Source organism: Mya arenaria, chromosome 14 (assembly GCF_026914265.1).
Source record: "Mya arenaria isolate MELC-2E11 chromosome 14, ASM2691426v1".
NCBI lineage: Eukaryota > Metazoa > Mollusca > Bivalvia > Myida > Myidae > Mya > Mya arenaria.
The window spans coordinates 11,351,432-11,378,543 of NC_069135.1; the positions used below are offsets into that span (position 1 = coordinate 11,351,432).

The window sequence follows — 27,112 nt, forward strand, 5'->3', positions numbered from 1 at the left end:
GTAAAGTCAGTACAATTGGATTTTTGTCAAACTTCTTTATTCTTTTAAGTCTTATGTTGCATATATACTTTTGACACATACGACGAAAATGTGAATTATTATAAACATGTACATCATGTAATAGGTGAATATAAGTGTAAAATGTGCTACCGTAATGCATGTATGAGATCATGTCAACTTAATATTGATGCACGTTTGCCATATCATATATTTTGCAAATTGTACCACATGGGTCTATGACCTTCTGGGAAAAGAGAAATAAACTTGTAAACTTGTATGATATCAACATTTATTACATATACCATTGACTTATTCATTTTTCCGTATTTCAAAGTAACAGGAGTCGCGTTTTGTAGAAATATTAACGCTTTTATGTGTTTTAACAGCCGTTGAAGAAATTACAATGACATCTATATGATACAAAATAATTGAATTCGACAATACTGGGTGGATAAATTCACGGCTAGGGCCCGGGAACGTTTAGGATCCCGTACATGATGAATATACTGGCGTGTACAAATCCCGTATATTATGGATGTTCGGAAATATACAAGTAACATTACCCGTACACAACGGATACACGGATATGTTGTGTTTCACGTACATGCTTAGTGTTTAGTTTCCCCGTATATGCTGAATATACCAATGGGGCATATAGGTTATGATTGGAGGGGTTCACTCCTAAATGTTAGGACTTACAGTGAAACTGCGTTCCCTCGAACAAGCGGTCGTTCGAGAACCGGCGTTCCCTCGAGGTCGGAGCTTGGTCCCGAACTTTTTCCTTCTATTTTCTTATAGAATATACCCACGCTGCATCGAAACCTAATTATGTCGAGCAGTCGAGCAATATCCTCGGTCCCAAGTATACAAATCGTGCACATAACATTATGGCTCCCTCGAGGTCATAATTTCACACTTTTTCCCGAACGCGTGTTCCAAAATAAACAAACATTTGCTAGGTGTTAAAATTTTCGCAAGTTGTAAAAATTGCAATGACAGTTGAAACTCAATTTGATAAGGTGTGAAAAACCGTTTATTAACGCATGACCGATATTAGTTGATATGGGCATTTGAGATGATAATTATGAGAAGTTAATTGTGAGAAATGTAAATGGGTAATAAGATTATGAATAAACACTACCATATCGATCAAATATCGGAATCTATGAAAATAATTCCAAACTTTTTTTCAAACTTTTTTCAAACTTTTATTTCTTATAAGCATAAGGCCCAATATAGGGCAGCATTAGCATATACACAAAAAATATACAATATTACGTTCACGTGCTCACACATATGGTACGACTATTTTATTTATTAGGTGTTTATTAATTTTTTTATTTGTTATATTTTAACAAATTAAAATAAGTTCTGGAAAAGGATATTGTAGTAATAGAGTACCGTACATGTAGAAGACAAATAAAAATATAAAAACAACCAAAAAAAAAATAAAAATGTATGTTTCGAACAATTTATAAAAGGGCAACAACTTTGGCTCACTAAAAAACTAATCTCCTCAATTTAGTTGAGTGTAACCAGACTTGATGCGGCATCATATTTGAGTACTTGTCACTTTGCTTTGCAATATGACAATTTTGTAAAAATAAAATTTCTATTTATTAATTTATTGATATTTCTTTTAAAATGTATATTTAGTATACATATAGTATACGACAGCCTTTGAACATATAAGCGATTTCCACAACGCAACACATAATCGGTGTCTTAGTAAACAGACGACTTCAAACTTAAAATACACTGAAATATAGTTCATAACAGACTGGAGAATTGAAAATCGGGTCGTTCGAAACATCGGTTCCCTCGTATATATAAACACATAAGGCTATATCACTTCTAGTAAATCGTAGGAATTAACTAATACATTTTTCTGATAAGTCCACAGACGACTGTTTCAATTTATGGGTGACCGAAGAAACTGGGTGCATAACTAATATATGTTGTTTTTATATTGAAAGGTGGCACCTAATATAATTAAGAAGTGTCATCACTGTCTTTTTCTCGGGTACTTTTATGGCCTTTTTAATTGGTGCATGTCGCACGGAGATCATTTGTTTTCATAACCACATGGCCAGTGGGTCATAAATCTACGAAACACGAATTATTAAAAATATTAATTAATTTCATCGACAAGCTGAGGAAAATAGTTTTATCATATTATGCATGAATTGAATAATGGTAAATAAATAAATAAAATAAGTAAATAAATATCCAGCAGGTTTATCTCACTTAAAATTGTATTTAAACGATTTTATATTATCTGTGACATCTGCTTTGATGAATGCTGATAAAAGAAGATCATATCTAAGATAAGGCGTTAAAAGAGACCGACTACTTATTAAACACAACAAAAATATTCATCAATTTCAAGTTTTCTAATTGCATTTTATTAAAATTACATTAAGTTATAATTTTGAAGAAACCAGATTTGTTTTGATATTCATTTTATTGAAAATGGCTCTAATTGTTAGCTTATTTTCTTCATAGTTTGATTCCTATTATGAAATTCCTTTTCATTAAAAGCAGTTTACCCTTATCCTCCCATTGGTATGAGGGAGTTGAAATAAAGATGCTCTTGAAAGATTGACAATTTTAACATTTTTTTAAGTTTGGTCTCATCTGATAAATTTGGCATCAATGCCTTCATTTCAGTCATATAAGACACCTCACAGTATAACAGATCTCAACTGTTTTGAAAGCTGCCGAAATATTTAGTTTTTTTTTAAAACGTTAGTATTATTGTAACGCTTTTAGCCATAAAACATCCATTTTCAAACCTAAATATGAGCAATTGTGATCTGATCATTAGTCAGCAGTCTTATATCATTGAATTCCAGAATATAACGCAAAATTGGCTCATTCCAAGACAAAAAAGTAGTCAAAACGGTCAATCTGTGAGAGTGCAGTTTTAATACTCATTTATTATTGTGTATGTAAAAGAAATGCAGAGGAAGTCAAAATCAATGTAATTGTGTTAATGTCAGTGTTTTTGGCTCTCGTTATTTGTTTAATCTTTCTCTCAATCATAAAGAACTCATTTGTAATACATATTTAGAAAAAAAAGTATTATACTACTGAAGTGCAGATTGTCGGAGGTCATGGCGGATAACAAAGGGCGACTGATAAGCCGCGCCTTATTTGGACGCTGATTGGTCGGTCGGGTATTGGCCGGCTAGTTTGACTGACAGCGCGCGTTATGTCAATTAGTGACATGATCATTTGCTTTGAAAAACCACATGGCCAGTGGGTCATAAAACTATACGAAATACAACTAAAACACACAAATTCTAAATCTTATTAATTAATTCGACAGACTGCGGGAAATTTAATAACCGAATAAAATATAAATAGAAATAATGAAAAATAAATACCTATGAAAAATAAATACATATATAAATAGCCAGCTTCCTTATCTCACTAATTATTGTATTTAAACAATTGTGACAACTGACTTGAATAATGCTGATAAAATTCGCTCTGACGTCATATATAAAATAAGAGGCATCTGTTTTTGAAGAAATTAGACTGAATACTTATTAAAATCCAGAACAATAATTATTAAATTCAAGTTTGCATGATTTTCATTGATAGCGGTTGACTCTGACTCATCCATTGGTATGAGGGAGTTGCAATAAAGATGCCCTATCTTTAAAGTTGCACTCTCTTAAGTTTGACAATTTTTACTTATTTACGTTTTGTCTCAGAATCAGCTTAATTTGGCTTTTAGTCATACAACATCAATTTTTTTTTCTATGCATATTTATGCGACTATAATAATTTCAATTTACGCTGATATAATAATAATAATAATAATAATTATTTAATAATAATAATATTATTATTATTATAATAATAGTAAATAGAACAATTTTAATATTTAGTGTAAATTTTCAAGAAATGCGTAAGTTTCAGCCAATATTTAGCTGCTGGTCATTAAACCAATCAAGAGCGTATAATCAATAGCCAATCGTAACAGAGGGATGCAGAAAGCGCGAGAATCGATATCATCTGTGTCATTACATTAGCCAAATAGCAACAAGGAAGAATACCCAACAATAATGAGGTAAGACTACGAGCTAGCATATTATAAGATATAATTGTTCGATAATCCGATTATTAGTTAGTTATTATGTCTGTGAACCGTGCATAGGTATTTATAATTCGAACGTGAACCATTGAACAACCGGATAAACTTTAATTCTGATGAAATGTGGGTTTGGTATTTTAATTAAGGAACAGCATTGTGAGCTTAAAATATCTTTTAATTAGAATAAATGCACATCTGAATAAAGATGGCAATCTAAAAGGTTTGACATTTTGACAGACAATTTTTGGCTCGCTGGTACAATTTTGAGGGGAAACAAAATAATAAATATGTATGCCTTTAGAAATTAATACAAGCTATGTATTGAATTTACTTTGATTGAATATTAGTTGGCATACATTGACAATTTTTCATAGAAATGTCATGTACAACACAGATTTATGTTTATGTTTCATCATCACATCTGGGAATGGACTGGTTGAATTTTTTAGAGCTACACTCTCTCAGATTGCCCGTTTTGACATAAAATATTTTGTCTCAGATTTAGCTAACTTTTGTATAAATTCCTTAAATTCAAGCACAAAGATCACAGTCAATTGCTAAAAAACTGCCAAAGATTACAGCTTTTAATGCTTTGAGAGTGCAATTTTAACAAGTCTAGACTTAGACTTATATAGGTTGGGTCATGGTTTTTCTATCACGGGGTTTTCTAACTTCATGGTGATGAATTTGCCATATTGCTGTATCATATCAAATCTGCATTTCAAATGTCTGTACGCCACAAGCTTGTTGTGTCTGTATAATTTCTTTTTTCAGTGACCTGATGTCCGTGCGCAATTTGACCTAATGCCTGAAGCCAAGAAATCGCGGAATAGCACTCATATTAGTTGTGTTATGTGTTTTAACAGTCTGTATAAACTGTTGTTTGACAAGGCAGTGGAATTTTAATCATTCAACATTTTGTGTGAGCAAATGCCACAATGAAATGATTATGTTAAGGCAGATCTAGAATGACATTAAACATTGATTACCTAAACATGATATTTTTAAATCTTATGAATTTATATTAATAGTAGTTTTTCCTATGTCTATAAATAATGTTTTATAAAAAACAGCATGTATTTGTTATTTCTTATCATTCGTGTCTAACACGGTCAAACCCTTTCTTTGTCCATCCCGTGTACGGTTCGTACATTCATCCGTGTACGGGGTCCGTATTCCAATCCCGTACATGTAACGTGTACGGGTCCGTATATCCATCCCGTACACGTTGCTTGTACGGAGTCCTATATCCATCCCGTACACGTTGCGTGTACGGGGTCCGTATAATCATCCCGTACACGTTGCGTGTACGGGTCCGTATATCCATCCCGTACACGTTGCGTGTACGGACTCCGTATATTCATCCCGTACATGTTCCGTGTACGGGTCCGTATATCCATCCCGTACACGTTGCGTGTACGGAGTCCTTTTATACAGTACTATGTATTTGACACTTCTTTACGAACAGTCACTTTGTTTAATATTTTTAAATCAGAGATGCAACAATAATTACTGCAACATCACAAAATGTGCTGCCTTTAATGTATTTGTACAACAAAATTATTCTAGACTAGATGTTGTCTTTTAAATGTTGGTTATTTTGTTAACACTATAAATATAAATATCATGCAGCACAATATCTCTAATAATACCGAAAAAAATCCTAAAGATTACAAAAATAGTTTTCTTCAAGCAACAGCAATCACAATATTTGAAAACATTGCTATTTAAAAAAAAAACTTTTACACCAAAACAAACCCCCCAAACATTGAAGTTATATCGGAACTACACACGTAATCATTCAATTCAGTTATCCTTATGTTGATATCAATTTAGTTACTAACATAACGTGATCCAATGCACGTTTTATCTCATACAATTAAATTCATTAACTATTTTAAAGCTGAAATTTGCTGTGGCAAAGTGCTTATTTCTGAAACTCGTCCAGAAACGACGTATCCACTTGCTCCTTTGTGAAATGAGTGTGGTCATTGATCCAATCGTAGAAGTTGCCCACGTTAGTGAACATACTGTAGAAGAGCGGATTGTCGCATCCCCCGACAGCGAAGGTCGCAATGCCGGTAAGAACCCACCTGAACTCTCCAACCGCCTCCATGAGCAGACCGTCACCGCCATCCCCAGGGCACAGGTCACCCACGCCGCGCACCTGAAAAATGTATTTCAGAACTGTTGTTATATCCTAAAGTTAAGCTACACTTACAAATACGAAACGATATCGTTGACAAAAGAACAACTTAAATACAGCTGTATATCTACAATTGACTGTTATAATCTAGGTGTACCTGGACAAATAACTACAGTTTTAACAAAAGTTGTACTTTAACTACATGTATTAATAATTGTTGAGCCTATCTTGAATATATTGAGTCTGTGTGTGTGACCTTTTAAATTGTAAAAAATCACTATTAATATTTTTTCTAAAAGGCTCATTGTAAAACAAGTCATGTTACATACACATCAATTTTAACTGTTATTGTATTTTATCTAAAGAAGCATTAACTTTATTTGACAGCAATCTACAATTGCTATTCAAACAATTGCTTCAATTGTTTGAACACAACTACTTAAAAAAAGAACAAACACACAAGAGACATGAAAACACTTGTAAAATAAAGTCATATACTAAATTTGCACAAAACATGTTTTTTGTTAGTTCATAGAATTTCCGAACTTAACCGCAATTCTTCTTGATTTATTCTCTTATCACATATGGCAATTATTGGTGATGAAAAATGGCCAAATTAGTCGCAAATCTTATTTTAAATGTTTAAAATAATTTACCATTCAGAACACTTACAAGTCTTCCGGCACAGAACGTGTTGTTTGTTAGAAGATGTAGGTACCCGGACTCGTTCATATTATTTCTGCAGTCCTCCCTGTTCACATATGGCATATAAAGGCTCTGAAAAATCCAAACACGAAAACCTTTTCCACATGTCAATACATCAATAATAGCTGGCTGCTGATTTTCTAAAAATGTACGGCTGATTCGAAACAAGTTGCCATCCCATTTATTCAAATATAACTTCAAATACTAAAGGCTTTATTGTTCGAAATGATAAACATTAAGACATTTTCAAATTGATCATAATTGAAATTATGCCGATTAGGGTCGGAATACCTTAACTTGGGGAATCTGGCATTCTTTGCCCGCTTACATGTTTGTATTGTAAGCAATGCAATATACAGGTCAATAAAACTGTTTATATTTCAGAAGGTTTCTGATTTTTAGAATCTGAACTGATTACTTCAAGGTGCTTTTTACATTATTGTTTGGAAATGTTTTATAAGTTATTTTTTTAAAGGAAATATATTTGCTTTTTTAAGTGTTTAATTAATGTCACCATGAATTTCAAGTTGCTGCTGAAGAAAAAAACTCGAATGGGCACCGCAGGTTGAGACGGAAACATGTGTTTACTCATTGGACGAGACGTGATGCATATCATCCGAAAAGCGTACTTTATAATAATACTTTTATTCCATTTATTATATACCTTACTAAATAAACAATTATTAAATGTCACAACAAAAAAAGAATAACGAAGTTAAACGGTACTAATTTTACCGTATAAACACTTCGTCATTTCCTTCCCTCATTTTCAAGATGTAACGAGGCAATTTTTAACAAAAGTGAATATTGGTAACATGTTTTGACGATCATTATAGGCAGAACTGAGGACAGTTCGTCAGTCAATCGCTATATATTAAACCTGTTCAAACGGACTCGTACACAAGGAGATCAAACCTGTTCAAACGGTTTCGTTCACAAGGGGATTGAACCTGTCCAAACGGTTTCGTTCACAAGGGGATTGAACCTGTCCAAACGGACTCGTTCACAAGGGGATTAAACCTGTTCAAACGGACTCGTTCACAAGGGGATCAAACCTGTTCAAACGGACTCGTTAACAAGGGGATCAAACTTGTTCAAACGGACTCGTTCACAAGGAGATCAAACCTGTTCAAACGGACTCGTTCATAATGGGATCAAACCTGTTCAAACAGTTTCGTTCACAAGGGGATTAAACCTGTTCAAACGGACTCGTTCACAAGGGGATTAAACCTGTAAAAACGGTTTCGTTCACAAGGGGATAAAAACTGTTCAAACGGACTCGCTCACAAGGAGATCAAACCTGTTCAAACGGTTTCGTTCACGAGGGGATTAAACCTGTTCAAACGAACTCGTTCACAAGAAGATCAAACCTGTTCAAACGGACTCGTTCACAAGGGGATTAAACCTGTTCAAACGGACTCGTTCACAAGGGGATTAAACCTGTTCAAACGGACTCGTTCACAAGGAGATTAAACCTGTTCAAACGGTTTCGTTCACAAGGGGATTAAACCTGTTCAAACCGACTCGTTCACAAGGAGATCAAACGGTTTCGTTCACAAGAGGATTAAACCTGAAAATATTTCTGCTATATTCAACTGGTTTTAACCGAAGCTTTCAAAAGGGTATATGCATGGAGAAAAAACGGAAGCTCTGACTGGTAAGTTTAAACCTTTTAAAAATGATATGATAACTTAAAGGTTAAGCAGAATCAAACGGAAGCATTCAATGGGATGTTAAACGGGTATAAACGGAAATACCCAATGGTATATTAAATCGGTTTAAACGAATGCGTTCATCGGGTGATTAAATAGGTTTAAAAGAACGGGTTTACCGGACGAATACACAGGATTAAACGAACACGTTGAGTGGGTGATTAAATTGAATTAATAAATGACATATATTTCAAATATACATTGCCTAAGATAAATTCTTCATCAACTTTTCAGAGCCGAACTTTTGAAAAGAAAATATAATCTCAGCTAGAGCAGGCTTAAACCATATTCATATATTGTGATATAAGGGATGGTTAATTAGTATTTATTTTATTAATTAATAAACATTTACAACATACACATGTGATATATACAATTGAGGATAATGAACATCTGAAACCTCTCTTCTATTTTCTGTAAACAATACTATAAATATAATTCAAGCAAGACACGTATATACGTAAATTAGTATATCGATAGTTAAAAAAATGAAATAATGAATTATCAAATATGTTTAACATTATGAGAAACTCTACATGTCAGTGTAAATCTGGTTGGAGAGATAAGAAGTAAATTTAAGAAGCTAATCCATGTGACAGAAATAGTTGAGAATACAGAAGGATATTAGTGCAATCTCCTTAATCCTTAATTATCATGTGTGTAATGTATGTATTTGCTAAATGTACTTAAACAACAACTATTGTTAAAGATTTATGTGAAAAACTACAGAAACAAAATCAGTAGTCTAAAGTTTAAACATAATAAGCGAATGTACCAACATGACGGAGCTTTATTTGTTAGTTTAGTCATATATTTAGACAATAGGTAGGAAAGGAAATTCAGAAAATAGGAAGTTAGGCAGTAAAGAAACGGTGTAGGCCTTGGTGGAAATTTATCTCGCAGTAGTAAATAAGGAACAAATGGAGTGAACCGATCAGTTTATTTAAATTAAACGAGGCACTTTTTTACGATGTTAAATACAGTAAATGGTGAATAAACACAGGTATGGTATTTATAAAGGACGTGGATAAATAGCGTTTATACCTAGGTAATAGATTGACAGGTGTAAAATATCAATATCATTGTAGGTGAGAGTAATCTACACTTCTCTTCAAAGTGAGCGTACCATGAAAGTGTACTGGACATTCATGGTAAGCACATATGCATATGACCTCCGAGAAGTCGGCGATTTGAGTGGAGCTGTCAACGACTGTGAGTTGTCAAGTTCGCATGCCTTTGTAACCCTGTGCAGGCGCATGTCATTATCTCTGATTAAGATGACTCCATCAGAGGTCCAGGCACTGCTTACATCGCCCTTTCCTACTAATGATCGGGCAAGGTAGAATACGTCACTTCGCGCCTTTCAAAGGTTTTCATTCACAAACACTTGAGATTATGCTTGACCCGCGAAAGGATTGAGTACAGTTTGTGTCTAACACCTAACGACGTACATGTTCACAATGATATCTCGTAGCTTGACCTATAGCCTCTGTAGGACTAACATGCATTACTCAAGTAACATGATACGATTTATATGGAAATGTATTCTACCATGCAACGACCAAATCATTATAAGCAACGCATAATCAATCCAGCCGGAGCATCAATTGATATTGATTGACTCATGCCAGGCACGATTAGGTGACAGACATAGATGTTCATCTATCTAAAAATATATTCTCGGGTAATAAAAGGCTTTTAATTTAGTTATTTTGTTATAAAAGTAAACCATTTTTATCAATTTGAACAGATTTGAAATGTTTCAGCACATAAAAACAAGATAAATGAGAACCTGAAGTTTGTCGGGGAAATATCCATAGCGTGAAGACGTCAGCCAGCCACATCCAACGACCCTTCCCCTAGATACGGAAGACCGTCTACCTTCCAAAAATCTTTGATTGTTGTATGTCGCATCTTCAAGGCACACTGGTCTGATATAAGCCGAATATTCTAGCGGTTCATCAAGTTCGATCAATGCGATGTCGCTATCATAGGTTGCTGTCTTGTTGAATTCCTCATGAATAATATACCTTTTAAATGCCTTCGCAACGTTAGATGTGAAACATCGAGTACTGGCTGAAAGAGTTCTATATTAAAAATAAAAACTCGACACGTCTGTTTAATTTGCATTTATTTCTAACTGAACATTATAACAATGTCTGCGCATGCAAATGTATATGAACCAAGTTGTTGTTATTGTTATATACAAGGCAGGAAACCGTTCATGACAGTGCAATGATTTGTACAGAGACCCGGTTAAAACACGCATATGATATTTTGCGGTAGATGACAGTCTGTATTTCCCATATGAAGTTCTCAATTGTTGCACAGGTTACTAGTGATGGGGGAAATCTGTTTCAGTGTAGGAAAGTTTAACATCTGGTAGAACAGTGTCTATGCAAATGAGACAAGGAAGGCGAGTCCAAGGCTTCAAACAGAGCTGACAGATGTAATGTGCGTTGAGGGGACGTAAACCGGAATGAAACAGTTAGCGTGTAATCGATACTAACAAAAAGCTGCTAAAACAATGCGAAAATTTACGAACCAAAATTGAGTTTAATATTTTCGGGCGTGAATTTTTCCTTCCCTCCTGGGTAATCTGCGATGCAATGGGCCGCTGTGATGAGATAGTTCTGGGATATCAGTGTTGCTCCACAAAACGGTTGCAGCCTTCCGTTATGCTAAAAAGTGCATATAAAAACCAAACTAAGACAAAAAATCAACAACATTTCATTACAACTAGGTAATTGGCATAGATAAGTGAGATTAGGGTAGCATGTACATTATTTACGATAGACCTATATATGCTATGCTTTAGGTGGTTTAAAGAGATGTGTAGACGAATTTAAAATGCTATGTGACTGTTTCAAAACTGCAAATAACCATTTTTCAATGTTTTGAATTTTTTTGATACGACATCATTTACGAAATGACGTGACGATCGTACATAATATTTCACACGTTTCCAAACAAACTACAATAAATGCAATTTTATATCCTTTTCAGGCACACATTGTATAAAAAATAGAAGAAATGTTTATTTCCTTGCAAGATTTCAAAAAGAAATTAACCGCGTAAACATAAAAGAAATATTTCACTTGTTTAAGAACTTTACTATCACTGTATTTATGACTGATACTTATAAGGACGTGGTTAGATCCCATGCATTTTTTCTCATTTGAAGAAATGTTTTTAACATTGTATGAACTTGTTCATACATCAACTCGGAGCATTGTGACATGCCACGGGTGTTCCTTCAGGTAAGCATCTTCTCCTTTTGAAATATAGGGTGTGACCCTATCTTCCCTTGTCTGGTCGTGCACAGATCTGCCACAGTCTGAAATGTCCAGGAACAATCCATAATACGAGTTTTAATTACATCGACAATTCATTGATTCCGCTCTGAAACCGCAATCTTGTGCAACGAAAGTTTAAGAACCGTGTTTAAATTGTTTGGTCCTAAATAGCGTCAACAGCCATTATGGAAATAATTTATATTAATCATATTGATATTTTTACTTGCAGTGGCGCTCGTTTGATTTTAATGCCTTATGACTCATATTCTGTACGTTGATGTCTTTTTGTTTTTTTATTAAAACAGATGTCAACATGAGCCTTTGTCATCAAATAAAAAAGCATATCAAATTAATAAAAACAGTATTACATTTGCTGTGTGCTCCAAGTCGAAAGACTGTGAGATGCGCCGTCTTCTCGCTTCCACAATTTTCGAAGTCCGTAGCTTCGCATGAGTAGTCTCCTTCATCTTCCAATTCCAAATTGGAGATTTGCAAGTAGTTGTTTGAAAGGTGCTTGAAATAATCAAATGGCAATTACACGGAAAGGAATGGCTCCTTAGAACTGAGCATCAACTTTAAAAGCAATTATCTTTGTGTTCTATGTCTTTAGCGTTTACCCTGTGCCATTAACGGGGTTTAAACTTTTGGCTACTGAGCTTGTTTCTGTAGTTTTTCACATAAGTATTGACGGCAATTAGGAATGAAAAGACCAAACAACATATGCCCATTACAATTATACAATGAAAACTACAGGGGCAAGCCAAGCATTTAATTATTCGAAAAGAAACTTTAAATAGAGGCACAATTCAAGAGTAACAGACATATAATCAAAGCGCGAGGCGATGAACGACTATCTGCGGGCAAATATGTGAGAGTTGCAAATGTAATTTGAACTATGGGAATTGGTGAAGGGCACATAGATAAAAGTGAAAATGTGCCGAGGGCCAAGAGCGCGGTGTAACCACACTGGGCGAGGAAATAAACATATCTCTATATATTTTATGGCGTCTTGTGTCATTTTGTTTATATAAAAGTCACTTCTATCGTCCTAATTCCCTATCCCCATTTATTTAATGTTACATTGCATGCCCCTTTCAATCGTTTCTAAAGGTTTTTCGTTGGTTCGTTGATTAGATATCATTCGATAGGGAAATACAATACATCATATATATCATTTCTTTTTATGCACATACATGTTTTGTTTATAGTAAAATCATTTTTTTAACAAACAACTTCAGCAATAATTCCATCCAAAATGCACAGCTTATCACTTCAATCGACGTATCACCAAGTATTTAAAGTTACAGTTTTCGATGCTTTGATTGGATATCATACGTCACGCAAGTTTTATGAACATACACGTTTTATTTGTTTAAGCAAAATGATTTTATTTTTACGAGCAACTTTATCAATAATTCTTACCGAAGGCAAAGCTTAACAGATGGTCGTTTTCCTGCGGTGAGGACAAACATGTGGTCAGTGAATGTATGTGGAAACTATTTTTAGAAATTCGGTCAGTAAATGTAGTTGAAACTATTTTAAGATTATCGGAAATTGTATGTTCTAAGATTTGGAATATGATTGTGCTTTTTCAAGTTTTATTGATAAATAAATGTTATTTATGTTTTATGTAAGTATCTGTGTAGAAATAATATAAGTGCTGTTATGAATGCTTCTCACTCTTTGGATGTTTTACAAGTTAAATCCGAACTACTTTGCTTCATCAAAGGCATGCATAACTCACTGTCGTATCAGGGCATGTGTGTTAGAATATATTGAAAGCCTAATGTCAAAAACTATGCCAAAAATACACCGGGATGAAGCTTTTACGCAAAAAAATGAAAACATCTTATTAGAAAAGTATACGCCTAAAATCATAGAATGAAAAGTAATTTGTTATTGTATAGCGGGCAAATCATAGTATTTGAAGCATTAGCAACGCGGGACCTGAGATACAACTATTTTGACTTTGAGACAATCATTTTTGTTTCTTATCTCAGAAAGGTAATATCAAAAATACATCATTACAAATAAGCGTGCTTCAAGGTCACACCAGGTTATAATAACAAACCCTGCAGGCGATGGGACACTTGCGGTCGGTAATAATTTCTAGAACATCTTGGGCTTAACTCAGAGTGAATATCAGTATGTTACCTTCCTACCAGAGCCTCCATTATTTTGACCAATATTAATCTGATAAATATTACGATCTAAAAATAATTATATTCTGCTATAAATAAAACGTCGGGATACAGATATACAGCGCGGAAATAGCCGAACAAGCAAGAACTCATACTCGGACCGCAATACGACTAAACTATTTTTATGATTTCGTCGACATTCTGCTAAACATAGAGCGCATTGAGACAAAACAATGGGTTAAAACGACATGAAAAAAGTAGTTCTTTGGATTTTGCGGTCTTAAGACTATCTGCACGCATGCGCAGATAGTCTAAAAACCATATACACAAATACAAATACCTCAAACAGACCATAGTCTCATTGAAATAGCTTTATCGATAAATGAAGGTATTGACGTAATGGAACGGAAATCACTGATACACGAGTGTACTTGTAGCTTTAACAAATTTGTAACGCCATAACCTTACACTTGTCTCAAAATGTATCAGTTGTAACAAAATTTAAAATATAAACCAAGTACTACATATTAGAAATGTGGGTTAACTGTTGGTATGGTCCGTATTTCTTATTATAGGTTCAAATGTGTACAATTCAGACATTGGTGAATGCAGGGTAACATAGGATGGCCTTTATGTGTTGGGTTAGATATACCACTTAAGAACAAAAAATCAAAAAGTGATCGTCTGGAATTTCTTAAATACGTAAATATTAATGCTGACAAAGTCAGAGTCTGAAAGTACTTAACGACCAATTTAAAACATAAATAATGACATGATAATATCTTTAAAGTAAATGAAGTCATAAAGATTTTGCCTGTATCATAATCGCATCGGTTTGACAAAGATGGTTCAAGTACATTTGAGCAGCAGCATATTTATCTCAATTTACAACGTGGTGATCGAGCAATAAATTCCACATATTAATACATATCGACCGTCATAATTTTTAAGAAATATTAAATAGATTTTAGTTTCACGAACATCATGTCAAACTGCAAACATTATAATTGACCTTCATTCTTGTGTTTTTTTCCAAATCGATGACCTCGCCGTCCTTTTTCCAGAGTACTTCTTTCGCATTTAGAACAGAGCATGTCAGGAAAACCGTGTTGCCCACAATCTCTTCTTCTTTTGTCGGTCCCCTGAAACCCTCTTAAAATAGAAGATGTCAATCAAAACAATAGTACATGTCGAGTATTGCGAATTGATAATGTTATCAAGTGGTATTTTAATACAATAGTTTATAGCTTTCTGTTATTAGAGGAGAGCTAAAGGGAATCTACACAACGCACCATGAACGGCAAAATTGGATGCTGTGGGTACGAATTACATATTATATAGGATGTTATTCTAATACGGTTATAATATAAAAAATACATTTTTTGTACGTTTGATCATTATAAGATTGGAGTTTTGTTTATATTGCTAAACGCAATGTAAATCGTATTTTCTTCAAGTAAAGGCCTTTTACATTATCAAATAACGCAATTCGGTTAACACAACGTGCATCTTGATTAACATTTAACTGATTAAATGGAGTTTTGTATCTATTTGTTCTTTGTACGGAAAAGGATTACGGAAAGGAAATTTTGCTTATGCAAAAGACCTTCAATATGTTTGTCGTATAAGCGTATAGTTAAATTTGAATGATTAAATTTCTTCACAACGAAAGATGCTCTTACCATCACTAAGTGTCTTTTGTACAAGAAAAACGTTTGTAAAACCTATTTATTTTCAATGAAATACATTGAATTGACGTGTTTTTATAAAATCGAATGTTTAAAATTCACAAAATTCCACATTTTTGAAACAAAAAATGCTCTCAATTATATAATTATCCTTGTCTATCATTAAACTCTTTTAAGTTGATACACAAACCATTTGGTTACTTTAAGATGATAGTGTTTTTTTTTTGTTTTTTTTTTTTGGGGGGGGGGGGGGTAAGCACATTAATGTTAACATCTCAGTAATACAATGCATTGAACGACATCAAAGAAACAGTTTCACCAATGCAAAGCATCCTACTGTAGAACAATATACTGATTTGACAAATCGACTTTTTGATTAACAAATGCGTGCTGGTACAATCAAGATTCAACAGATATATTTAACTTAAAAAACTAAATATAATGTTAAATATTCATTATCAGACAGTAAAACATCACTGTTTTATTCCTAATGTTAACGTTAGAACCTAACACATTACAATATACGAATGGCTTATATATTTAGAATCATATTCTTAAAACAATATCGATTGAAATTGGTCATGTCAACTGCAATCTTTGACATTCCTATAAAAAAGCGACTTCTGAAACCAAAGTTACTACCGTGGAATCTCCTACAACAGAAGTTTTCAAAATATGTTTACCAGAGTTCCTAAAATGGTTAACCACTCAAAAGTAAAATATAACTTACTGAAAGATTCTCAATTTGACTTTCACAGGGGTTGACCTACTAGAGATAGGATGTTTGTCTTGAAAGCAATTGTGCAAAAACGGTTCAATAAAGAACAGATTGATTTGCAATTAATATAAAATAAACCTTTAATAGCGTTAGTTTAAATAAAAAGTCTGGTTAAATTCATGCATATCAAATGTTGGTGGAAAAATGCTTCGAATTGTTAACATTATGTTCACTGAAATAAAAGTGTGTGTACAAATAAATGTCGCTCGCTTTTTTAAGAAAATCATCTATTATGCGGACTCACTATTGTTGACCTTTTATTTGTATTTTTTTTTAATTACACTGTTTCTTTAGTTTCAAACATAACCGGTAGAGCCTCAAAGGTTTGAATGCAACTATTAATAATACTTTAACATTTAAATATCAATATCTATGCGAGAAGCTACAGAAACAAGATCAGTAGCAAAATGTTTAAACATAAACCCGGTTTAATGGCACTGAGGCAAACGCCAAAGACATAGAACATACAATGTATAGAAAACTAGGTATGTTTATCAAGGATTGTTAGGTACCGCCTTGGAACGGTCAGTAAAATGTAAATTTACTGGGGGGTTAAACAAGACTATTTGCAAGGAAGTCTAAATTGTCGCAGCAGTATAACTTAAATTTTAAAACCATTTTTAGATATTTGCATTTACTTACGTGAGGCTGAATTTAAACTCTGTTAATTTAAAACTGTTAACATTGTGTTTCGAAATAAAGTTGTAGTCACGATATAAAAAACATTAGCGAAAGCAATACCTTGCGTGCAAATACATTCCTTAAATTGAGCTTAATCTGGATACGTGACATAAGTAATTAAAAATGACTTTGGCGAAGCTAAGATAGAAAACTGCTCATCAAACATGCGGATATAGCCACAACGAAATGTTTAAAGCTCAACGTCAATATACTATACGCAATGCAATTGACTTGAATACGAGTCGATATCATTATATTTCGTATATACTTATGCAAAGCTTTTTCTGGCTAAAATTCATGGTTTCATTTGTAGTAGCAGGCAGACTCACAGTAAGATATAGTCACACACATGTTCCAACAATGACTACTCTTCATCTTTTTATTCAACATAACAGTTGTTATGCTGCGCAGATCGTGTTAAAATTAGGTGATGATGATTAATGCTGTAATGATACTGTGTGTGATTGTCACATGGAAATATGATGGTAAATAAGTCTTATAAAAGATAGAAACATATTGCAATTTGATTTAAGGATTAACTTGACACCATTTGATTGATTAATTCTTTTATCGTTTTTTTAAACAGCCTACCTAAGTTGCAGTCATTGACCATCGTCATGGAGAAAACATGTTCCACAGTAAGGTTCCCTGCCCGTGCCAGGCAAGTATACTGTCCTTCGTTCTGCTCATTAAACTTCTTAATCTGTAAACGATGACAACATATTAAATATAAAAAAGTTTATATTTTAGTTCCCCGGTCATTTCGAGTAGCCAAATAACCATGGGCTAGATATTATATTGTCAATAATATCATTCGATCTTTCAGTGTTAAATTTACAATTTGAACAAAGGTTTGTCGAATAGCAGACTTCATTGGCACGACGATAAAAGCACAATATCGCGGAAGTGTGCAAACGAAACCAAAGCTACGACAGGACCATGACCTGTTTTACGAAGCGAGTGTCAAAAGACATTTGCAGGAAAACTATTACGAACCAACGATGTTGTCGATCATTCGAAGTAACAAATAAAGCAGCAAAGTTTGATTTAAGAATAATTAAAATTGGTCATTTAACAGAAATATAAAAAACAACAAATAATATTTATTTATTGGGTGTTTTCTTAATTTTGGTTGAACATGAATGGGTGATATTATGTTAGAAACGTAGATGCAGTTTAAAACTTGCAAAAAAATTCGAACACCTATTGGCCTTGTGTTATCTTGTTACCCGTGTACGCACCTCTAGAATGCCGTTGCGTCGGTCTCCATACCCGGTAGATGCTCTGTACTCCGGTATTGGCTCTCCTTTAAACAACCTACAAATTTCTGGGAATTTATTTTTAGCACAAGTAGTTCAATATAAGTGGTTTTGTCACGCAAGTAAATGCGGTTTATGGCCTTCCTCTTGAACTTCAGTTACTTTTAGGATTTGAACGGAGGTTATACTGCTACTATTCAATTCTTAAAGCGCTTAGCAGTAGATTTAGAAAGAAAAAATTGGGTACACCTCTTCAACATTTAAAAAGAAATAGAACTGTTCAATTTAAGTCAGGTTGCTTTTAAAGTCCGATTCGATAAGTATGAACTTAATATCAACAAACCAAGAATACAGGACAATGTCGCCGTTTATATGGGGTTTCACAATACACACGGCGACTGCCTGGTTTTGTCGTTTAACCGTCCTATCTTGGGGCCGTTGCTCGAATTCCAGGTTACTAGCAAAAGACTGTTAGAACAAACAGGTTCATAAAATGTTTCAAAGAAATATGAGCATATAAATAATGTTTTTTGAGCAATCAGTAATCGCGTTATATTGCATTATGATTCAATGTGTCCCTAACCCTGTAGTCATCCCTTCACATGTAATCTCCAAACCCAGTATTATTATAGAACCTTGTAGCTTGATTAAACAAAACACACAAACATGACAAATATATGGCTCGACATGTCTTACATCTGTGTGTAGTAACCTTGCTTCTTCTGTTAAAATCATACTATCATATACTTGCAATATAATATACACAAACACTTATTTCAAGTGTTAGTTTACATGTTAGACATGTAATATAAATGTTATTAGTCCATCCTTGTAAGCTCTGTTGGTTAAAGTAAACCGGTTCTCGACCACCAAAGATGAGCTTCAGTGTCATCGTGAAGATGACTAAAATACCCAGGTTTTAGGTACACGCCCTTCGCATCATGACATTACTTACCCCTCCTTCTCTGCAAAACTCCCCTTTGTATCCTTTCATGCAGTGACAGGTTTCCTTATGACCGTTTGTCACACAAGTTCCACCATTGTCACATTGGTTCACCTCACACTGTGACCCGCCAGTGCATCTATGAAAAATAAAATATCAGTTTTTAGAAAAAAATACAAACGCACAGTTAGACTCAATCTTCATGTAGGCGTATAGATAAGTTAAAGAGTCGATGATAGTTTGATCGAACGCATAGTTTATAAGACTTCTACATCAGGCATTATGAACTAAAGAAATGTTAATCAGTTAATTCTACCGTTTTGTCACATAATTCATGTGTATTAGTTATTAAATGAACTATATTTTCCAAAACTTCTTAAAAAGACTAATTAAACATTAAAATTGAGGTTATGTTTTGTAGTACTTTCCAAGATTTATAACTATATGGAAAAAATGTAAATATGCATTCGTTCTATGTCAATTGAAACTCTTCAGTGTACATTATATGACTAAGGTAAACTGTTTATATCCGACATTGATAAAGGGTGTTTCTATTATGTACATCTGTCATTTTAATTTATACAGATATCCTGCTCATTGTTAAATTAAAATGGTCTTATTCCAAAAGCAACATGAACGACAAATAACAAAGCATACGTTTACAAAACGTGAAGTACAGAACTACATTGATTGTCAAGTTTGGCAATACCTACTAGGGAACTAGTGACACTATGTGTGCAATAACCTTAGCTAAAGCAAATTTAAAGAGCACTCTTTCTGAAACTCGCTTCAAGATTTAGATCGAACCTTTATGTATCACTGTTACATGTATGCCCCAAATTATGGCAAATAGTTTGGGTAATTTTCAAGCAATTATCGAAAGGCTTGCCTTTTTTGAAACTTTTAAAGGCACAGTTTCTTTATCCGCCATCATACATATTCAGTTCAGGTATTAAATGTATATCTGCTAGATAACTGTAATCGTTCTTTTAACAACAACAAGTGTTTGCTTTCAAAATTAGATTGAATGATTAAGATGTCTGGAAAAATAATTTGGTTATGACATATATTTAATCATAAAACTACATTGAGGCACCAAGACACTAATTGGTTATAAATTGACAAATATAAGTATGATGAATAAAATAACACGTCTTGATGTTTGGCAAGAACAGCCTACATACAGCAATGAGTATTCCTCCATACTTTGTTTACTTAATCTACTTATTGCGAGCTTTGCCCCGTAATCGACTAAATAATTCATATATAAGGGTTTCCATTCGCTCGCGTTGCTCTTTTTGTTGGAATGGGACTTTTCATTTCGATAAAATATTAATGACAACTAAAGGCCTGTAAATAGCATTGTGATCTTAGCGGAAAGTGGCCCTGTACACGTAGGAATCATCAGTACATAACAGATAAAACGACAACAAAGTAATCGTAGTGTAACTGTTGACATGAATTCTTGACGACTTAAGCCCTAATTTGTCTCCTTACCTATGGTCGTGTTCGATAGTGACCTTGTAAATGGGCACATAATTGTCCTCGACTTCCGGGGCTGTATACGGGAGCTCAAAGTCCCCATCAGGTTTTAGTCGCCGGTCGCTGCAGTCTAGGGAAAAGGAGAGAAAATATGACGCTCCGTCAATGTTGTTGTTTCTTATCCTGTTTTGACAGTTTTACGCCTAAAAATGTTGCCTTATTCTGAAGCCTTTAGAAAATAATTGTTTTTGTTTGACAGTATCGATTTGTACGTGCACTTTCACATACATGTAATAACGTAAACATAGTTGAAGGAGTTACCATAAATTGCTAAGCTTCTCTACCGTAGGTGTAAAATGCTTAAGGGACAAGTCGTTTTTCGTTATAGTTACTTATATGGTACGGCTAAAGTACACAGTTACTATACAGTGGAATCAGCGTCAATTTGTTAAATACAACTTCTTATACCGTTATCGCCGCTAACACGTGTTTCAGTGGTGGTTGGGGGAAGAAGCGGCAAGAAGTTGTCTACCACCCCCGTGTAATCCAGCTGAAACCACTTTCCCTCACTTCCGGCTTTATTTGTGTACTCGATAGACATATTTCGGCCCCGCCATAGCTCCTTCTTTGCGCTCTCGGTGTGTTTACTACAGATTTCCCATACAGAATGAGCCTCTGGAAAAATGAATGTACATTTTAAAATCATTGTTACGGCGTTACCGTTTTTCTCTTTGTTATAAAAAAAATCATGGAAAGTGTAGTTATCACGTACATAAGGAACCTTGACAGTTTAAGTGTCCATTTCGAAACCCCTGTTTTGGTATTTATCCGCAGCCTCTTGGTTTGAACCGGATTTTAAAAGTACTTAAAAAGCACTTCACAAGACAAAATCATTTGTTGGTTGTTGCTACATTAAGTATGACTAAGTTGTGTTTCTAAACTTAACAAAGTGCTTTTGCATTCCTATGTTGGATCATGTCTTAAGAATCTTTGACACAAAGAATACTTAGCGCTTTGTATTTATTTTTTTTATACCAGTATGAAAGTTTGCCGTCTTAAAATTACGTTGTTTTCTATTAAACTAACAATGCAACTTGTTTTTAGTCGAGGGTGACATACTTCAAAAACGCTTGTTAGAATATATGTCCATACTTATTGTGGGCTAATTACATAGGAAGAGGGTCAAGTTGTCTCACATGACGCTAAGTGCTTATGCTAGAAGCATTCCAAAATTGTTTTGTAGATGAAGCCGTGCCTACTGTGGTAATGTAAATCTTACTAACTGACACCAGTTGTAAAGATGCTCATGGCTGTAGCTTCGATATTAGAAAGTATGTCAAACCATCTTGGTAAAGAACGAACGCATAAATATTCGGAAAAGCCAAATAGTCAAATATTTATTGAGTGTATAAGTTGAAGGTCACCCAAGGACAATATTACAATTTTTGAAACTGTCATAAGAAAGTACTTTTAAGTACCCTAAAGGCTAACGATTATTATCATACCTCACTTGTATTCTCTATGTTAAATTCCCTATACCCGAGCGGTCAATACTTTTTTAATATTCCCCGGTAATGTTGACTGACCAAGTAATATCAAATGCGCAGAAAAGATGCGCGTGTGCTTTAGAATTTTTAATTGCCGCATTAATAATGAGAGCTGATGCCCGCACAATAAATAAAATTGCATAACAAAACGGTTCAAGTTATCGACTACGATGTGAAAATAAAATAATATTTTTTCAGGACATCAGAGGCAGTGGAACTGAATTCTTAACCTTTTGCCTCTCATACGGAGGCCGATGGAAATACATAAGTTGAGACTATAAAGATTTCAAAAGTACAAAAAGGTCTTAAAATGGGCATTTTTTGGTTTCCCAAGGCTGAGATGGTAAGCGTTTATTAAAATGTGTTGTTAATCTGGTAACAACCGGTGTTTTCATTATTTCTAAACGTCATTTGCAATAAAATGACAGCTAATAATGTAAACAAGCAATAATTACAGAATAAATTGATTAAATGTAACTGTGTTCGGTATAATAAAATAAATATTGCAAGGCTTCCAGTGTGACAGTACACATTGTCAACATTCGGGTATATACTGTTACCCTCGCCTTCGCCTCGGGAAACAGTATTTCCCTCATGTTGATAATATGTACTTTCGTTGGTGTTTAAAGCTTTAGCTGCCAAATGAAATTGGCCCAAGGCTTGCTTGTAAAAATCATGTTAGGACAATACTAAGCTGTGCATGATAATCTGTGCACACTTTTAAAGTTGCATTAATTTACTGAATTATCAAAATTAGGAACCTAGTTCGAACTTCTCTGTCCAGATAACCCAAGGACTTATTCTTAATTGATTTCAACGTGTTCTAAGTAGCAGACCATTATTGACTCAAGTGGCATATTTGAGGCGTGCAAAATTCAAATTCAAACATCTTGGCTTTGAAGGATTGGACCAGAATATCATGAAAATCAAAATCCTGTGATGCCATGAGACCAATTAATTTATTTATTTGAAGAAAGATCTGCAAGAGGACTACAAAACCAGTAGTTTAGGGCTATTATTGATCATGGATGGCCGACAGAAGTCGCCATAAATACATCGTGCTCATGTGAGCTTATTACAGGTCGACGTTACTCTAGGATCAATGCGGGTTACGTACGCGAGCTCGCGCCATCTCGAACCAACAGCCATTTATCGCTACACGTATCAGCTCCAAACGTCACCATGCCTACTGTCAACTCCACCACATAACCGTCTGGGGCCTGCAATATCAACGTCATAGGAGCGTTCTATTGTCAATTAATAGGAACATTGAAATTATGGAGATTTTACATTATTAATAAGCTCTCCTAAGCAGCATGTCGATGTTTCATAGGACGGACAGGCACGCTGCTTAACAGCCATTTCCACTTAAATTGATGTGTGTTGCTCAAATGAAAACTAGACAAGTCTATAATTTGAAGACCCCCGTGTCAATGTCGATTCTATTTTACTTCTACTGTTTGCAAAAAACGTTCTCGTCAACCTGTTAAACGAAGCAAAATCTCAATGACATTTGCCGTGAAAAGACGGTGAGTTATTACCACCTTACAATCAGTTTTAGCTCTTCAAGAAGTTCGTTTTCCGTCGCTATATTACATTCCTAATTTAAAGATACTATTTCATCGACCGTTAAAGCAGTCTACATAATCATGGCTAGTATCACGTGATACGTTAAAGTATACTAACCAAACCATGGAACGATACCTAGAAACTTTTACACTTATTATTTCCCTCTACGTCATTTTACTGAAATACATTCCTTAAATTTAATGTTTTACAAACATTTATATAAAATTACAAACAGAAGTAGAATAATAAAAATACAAGCAAACTGGTAGATTCTCCAATTTCAATACAACGGCGCGGCATTTAGTAGATCAGGGTCTTTATCGTTAAGTGTAATATCGCTGTTCATTGCCAACACAAATCTGTTAAGAAGATTTGACGTCCTTATATAGCGACGTTTCACAGTTGCTTTTCTTTTAAATTGTTGTACCGAATCGGCAGATTGTAATGTAAATCCTGTTTTTTTTTTGCAGTGCAGTTGTCAAAAATAATATCGCCATATTCAAGAAGTGGTCGGATAAATGTCAAATACATGTAGATTATTTCTAATGTTCTACGATAAAGTGTATACTTGATATAAGTGATCGTATTGTTTTATTCGCACCGATGCTTTCTCTTTGATGTACATGGGACGAGCACACGTAGGGATCATTATCGCTTAAGGCACTCCCAGACAGTTTAATTACCTGAACAAAAAAAATATACTTATTACTTGTTACTCTCAAGAAAAGTGATTAGATGTATGAATATAAAATTATAGGAAGCAAAAACCTAATTCCCTAATTCACATACGACAGTTATAGTTTAATTTAAAGTGAACTATAATAACTTATTGCGTCTTTTCTGTTTCATGCCACGACTATTTTCATTTTCTAAACAGATTAATATTTTGTTTGGTTTCAATAGACGATGGTTTCAACAAGGACGTAATTTTTGGAGCACAGATGCTAAATAACTTAAATCCTGAAAAAAGAACATAATTTTAATTCATATTGCCTTTTTAAGACTGCTTCCTATATCAGGAAAAAAGCAGATTATATAATTACAAGTTCCATGAATATGAACATAGAACAGCATATTTGCGACAAAATTGATCAGTGAATTCAACTAGACTTGTTTCTGTGTTGAAGGCAACCTGATATACCTAACACTTCCACTCCGGAACAAGGAGTGTATTTTAGTAAATATGACTATAAATAAATGTTTCTGTGTTTAAGTCAACCTGATATACCTAACACTTCCACTCCGGAACAAGGAGTGTCTTTTAGTAAATATGCCTATAAATAAATGTTTCTGTGTTAAAGGCAACCTGATATACCTAACACTTCCACTCCGGAACAAGGAGTGTCTTTTAGTAAATATGCCTATAAATAAATGTTTCTGTGTTAAAGGCAACCTGATATACCTAACACTTCCACTCCGGAACAAGGAGTGTCTTTTAGTAAATATGCCTAAAAATAAATGTTTCTGTGTTGAAGGCAACCTGATATACCTAACACTTCCACTCCAGAACAAAGAGTGTCTTTTAGTAAATATGCCTATAAATAAATGTTTCTGTGTTGAAGGCAACCTGATTTATCTAACACTTCCACTCCGGAACAAAGAGTGTCTTTTAGTAAATATGCCTATAAATAAATGTTTCTGTGTTGAATGCAACCTGATATACCTAACACGTCCACTCCGGAACAAGGAGTGTCGTTTAGTAAATATGCCTATAAATGAATGTTTTGCGAACCATATCTTTTCAGAGAAATTCTGTGGAAAAACAATAATAACAAACTTTGTCACGACATTTTATATTTGAGACCGCTACCATAAACACAGATTTGTCTTTTTAAGCCTTCTTTAGGCCCAACCCTTTATTCAGTCCAGCATAACAGAGTATACCCTAATTAAATACACACAAAATCCTCTTGAATTAGCAAGAGTTACAGACTCCAAAATAATAACATGTAACGTGTCAATACCAGTAGAATCCGGTGTCCTCAACGGTTACATTCCGTTGCCGTGTTAAAACGAAAGTAAGTCCTTAACTGCTATACATTTATATAATATGTTAGAATAAGTGACATTTCAAAAATAGAAGAAAAAAACACCGTTGTTGTTCGTCGCATATGTTTTTTATGTGAAATGTCTTTCTTCATTGTTTAGGTTAATTTGACACGATCGTAAAACGACATCGCTTAAAACCAATAAATTTACAGTCACTAATAATATGGTCATTCTTTAAAATAAAGAAATATTTTCCTGAACCCAAAAGGAGAACAGTAAAACTTTGTTGCGATTTTTACGGATAGATTTCGCATCGGTGCCGTTTAGAACCAGTAAATAAAAAATATGGACGGAAAGAATCCACTATGCATAATCACCGTGTTCTATTTATACTTGGAAAGAAATAATTTCAATGTTTTCAATCTTGAATATTTATTAAAATAATGGTGAAAAAATACTTAGCATTCAAAATAGAACCTGGAGATAATAAGAGCAGTTTTCTCGACCGCCTTCGTCGTTAAACAGGCTTCCCTTTTCGCCTGGTGAAATATTAATAGTCGAATTGCAGATCGTATCGCCAACATAATCTGCAAAATCAAATTGTAATCATAGATTAGATGTTACTTCGACCGGACACTTTGGATTTATGAGCATAACAAAAGGTAACCGTGTGTATTTCTATTTGCTTCTGATGTCCGCGACACATAGATCACACAAAATTATGTATTTTAAGGTGCACATCGCTCAACCTGACAAATGACACAATTTTATATACAAAAATACCAACCAGTAAATCAACATTTTGTTTGCAGATAAGTTGCCTTTGATGAATCGAGAGGAAGGGTTTGAATACTGGCGAAAACAAACATTTAATCGAACTGTTAAAATATTTTGAGATCCTAATCATTCCAAATGAATTTAAGATACAACTTACCTTCTCTCCTCGTCCTTAAATCATTTTTAACGCTAATCACACTATATTCCCACTTCGAGGCAAACAGGGCAAGAAAATATAACCACGACATTATCCTCTTAAACCCTATATCATATAAAGCCTATGTTCTCTTGTTT

General features: G+C 34.1%; 1 protein-coding gene across 2 annotated transcripts; it reads right to left on the bottom strand.

Annotated features, from left to right (window-relative positions):
* Positions 1-1,191: 1,191 nt before the first annotated feature.
* LOC128217658 (transmembrane protease serine 3-like) lies at positions 1,192-27,112 on the bottom strand. Of its 2 annotated transcripts, XM_052924949.1 has the most exons (16): positions 26,976-27,105; positions 26,519-26,628; positions 23,601-23,703; positions 21,405-21,611; positions 20,952-21,066; positions 19,467-19,593; positions 18,855-18,979; positions 18,494-18,569; positions 17,844-17,955; positions 15,118-15,257; positions 12,333-12,477; positions 11,887-12,005; positions 11,214-11,349; positions 10,461-10,744; positions 6,924-7,028; positions 1,192-6,272 (listed from the first exon to the last, which is right to left on the bottom strand). In XM_052924949.1, the coding sequence occupies exons 1-16, from the start codon at positions 27,064-27,066 to the stop codon at positions 6,033-6,035; spliced, it is 2,235 nt and encodes a 744-aa protein (XP_052780909.1). In that variant the 5' UTR covers positions 27,067-27,105; the 3' UTR covers positions 1,192-6,032. The 2 variants fall into 2 exon arrangements, with proteins under 2 accessions (XP_052780909.1, XP_052780910.1); XM_052924950.1 differs by lacking the exon at positions 26,519-26,628 and having other exon boundaries at positions 26,976-27,112.

Bases quoted from the DNA above. Each gene is read 5' to 3' on its own strand.
- LOC128217658 (XM_052924949.1), bottom strand. From the start codon at position 27,066: ATGTCGTGGTTATATTTTCTTGCCCTGTTTGCCTCGAAGTGGGAATAT. The intron at 21,612-23,600 runs GTACGTAACCCG...TCATTTTTCCAG, and splicing joins TCGAGATGGCGCGAGCTCGC to AGGCTCATTCTGTATGGGAA. The intron at 6,273-6,923 runs GTAAGTGTTCTG...TACATTTTTCAG, and splicing joins CGTTCTGTGCCGGAAGACTT to GTGCGCGGCGTGGGTGACCT.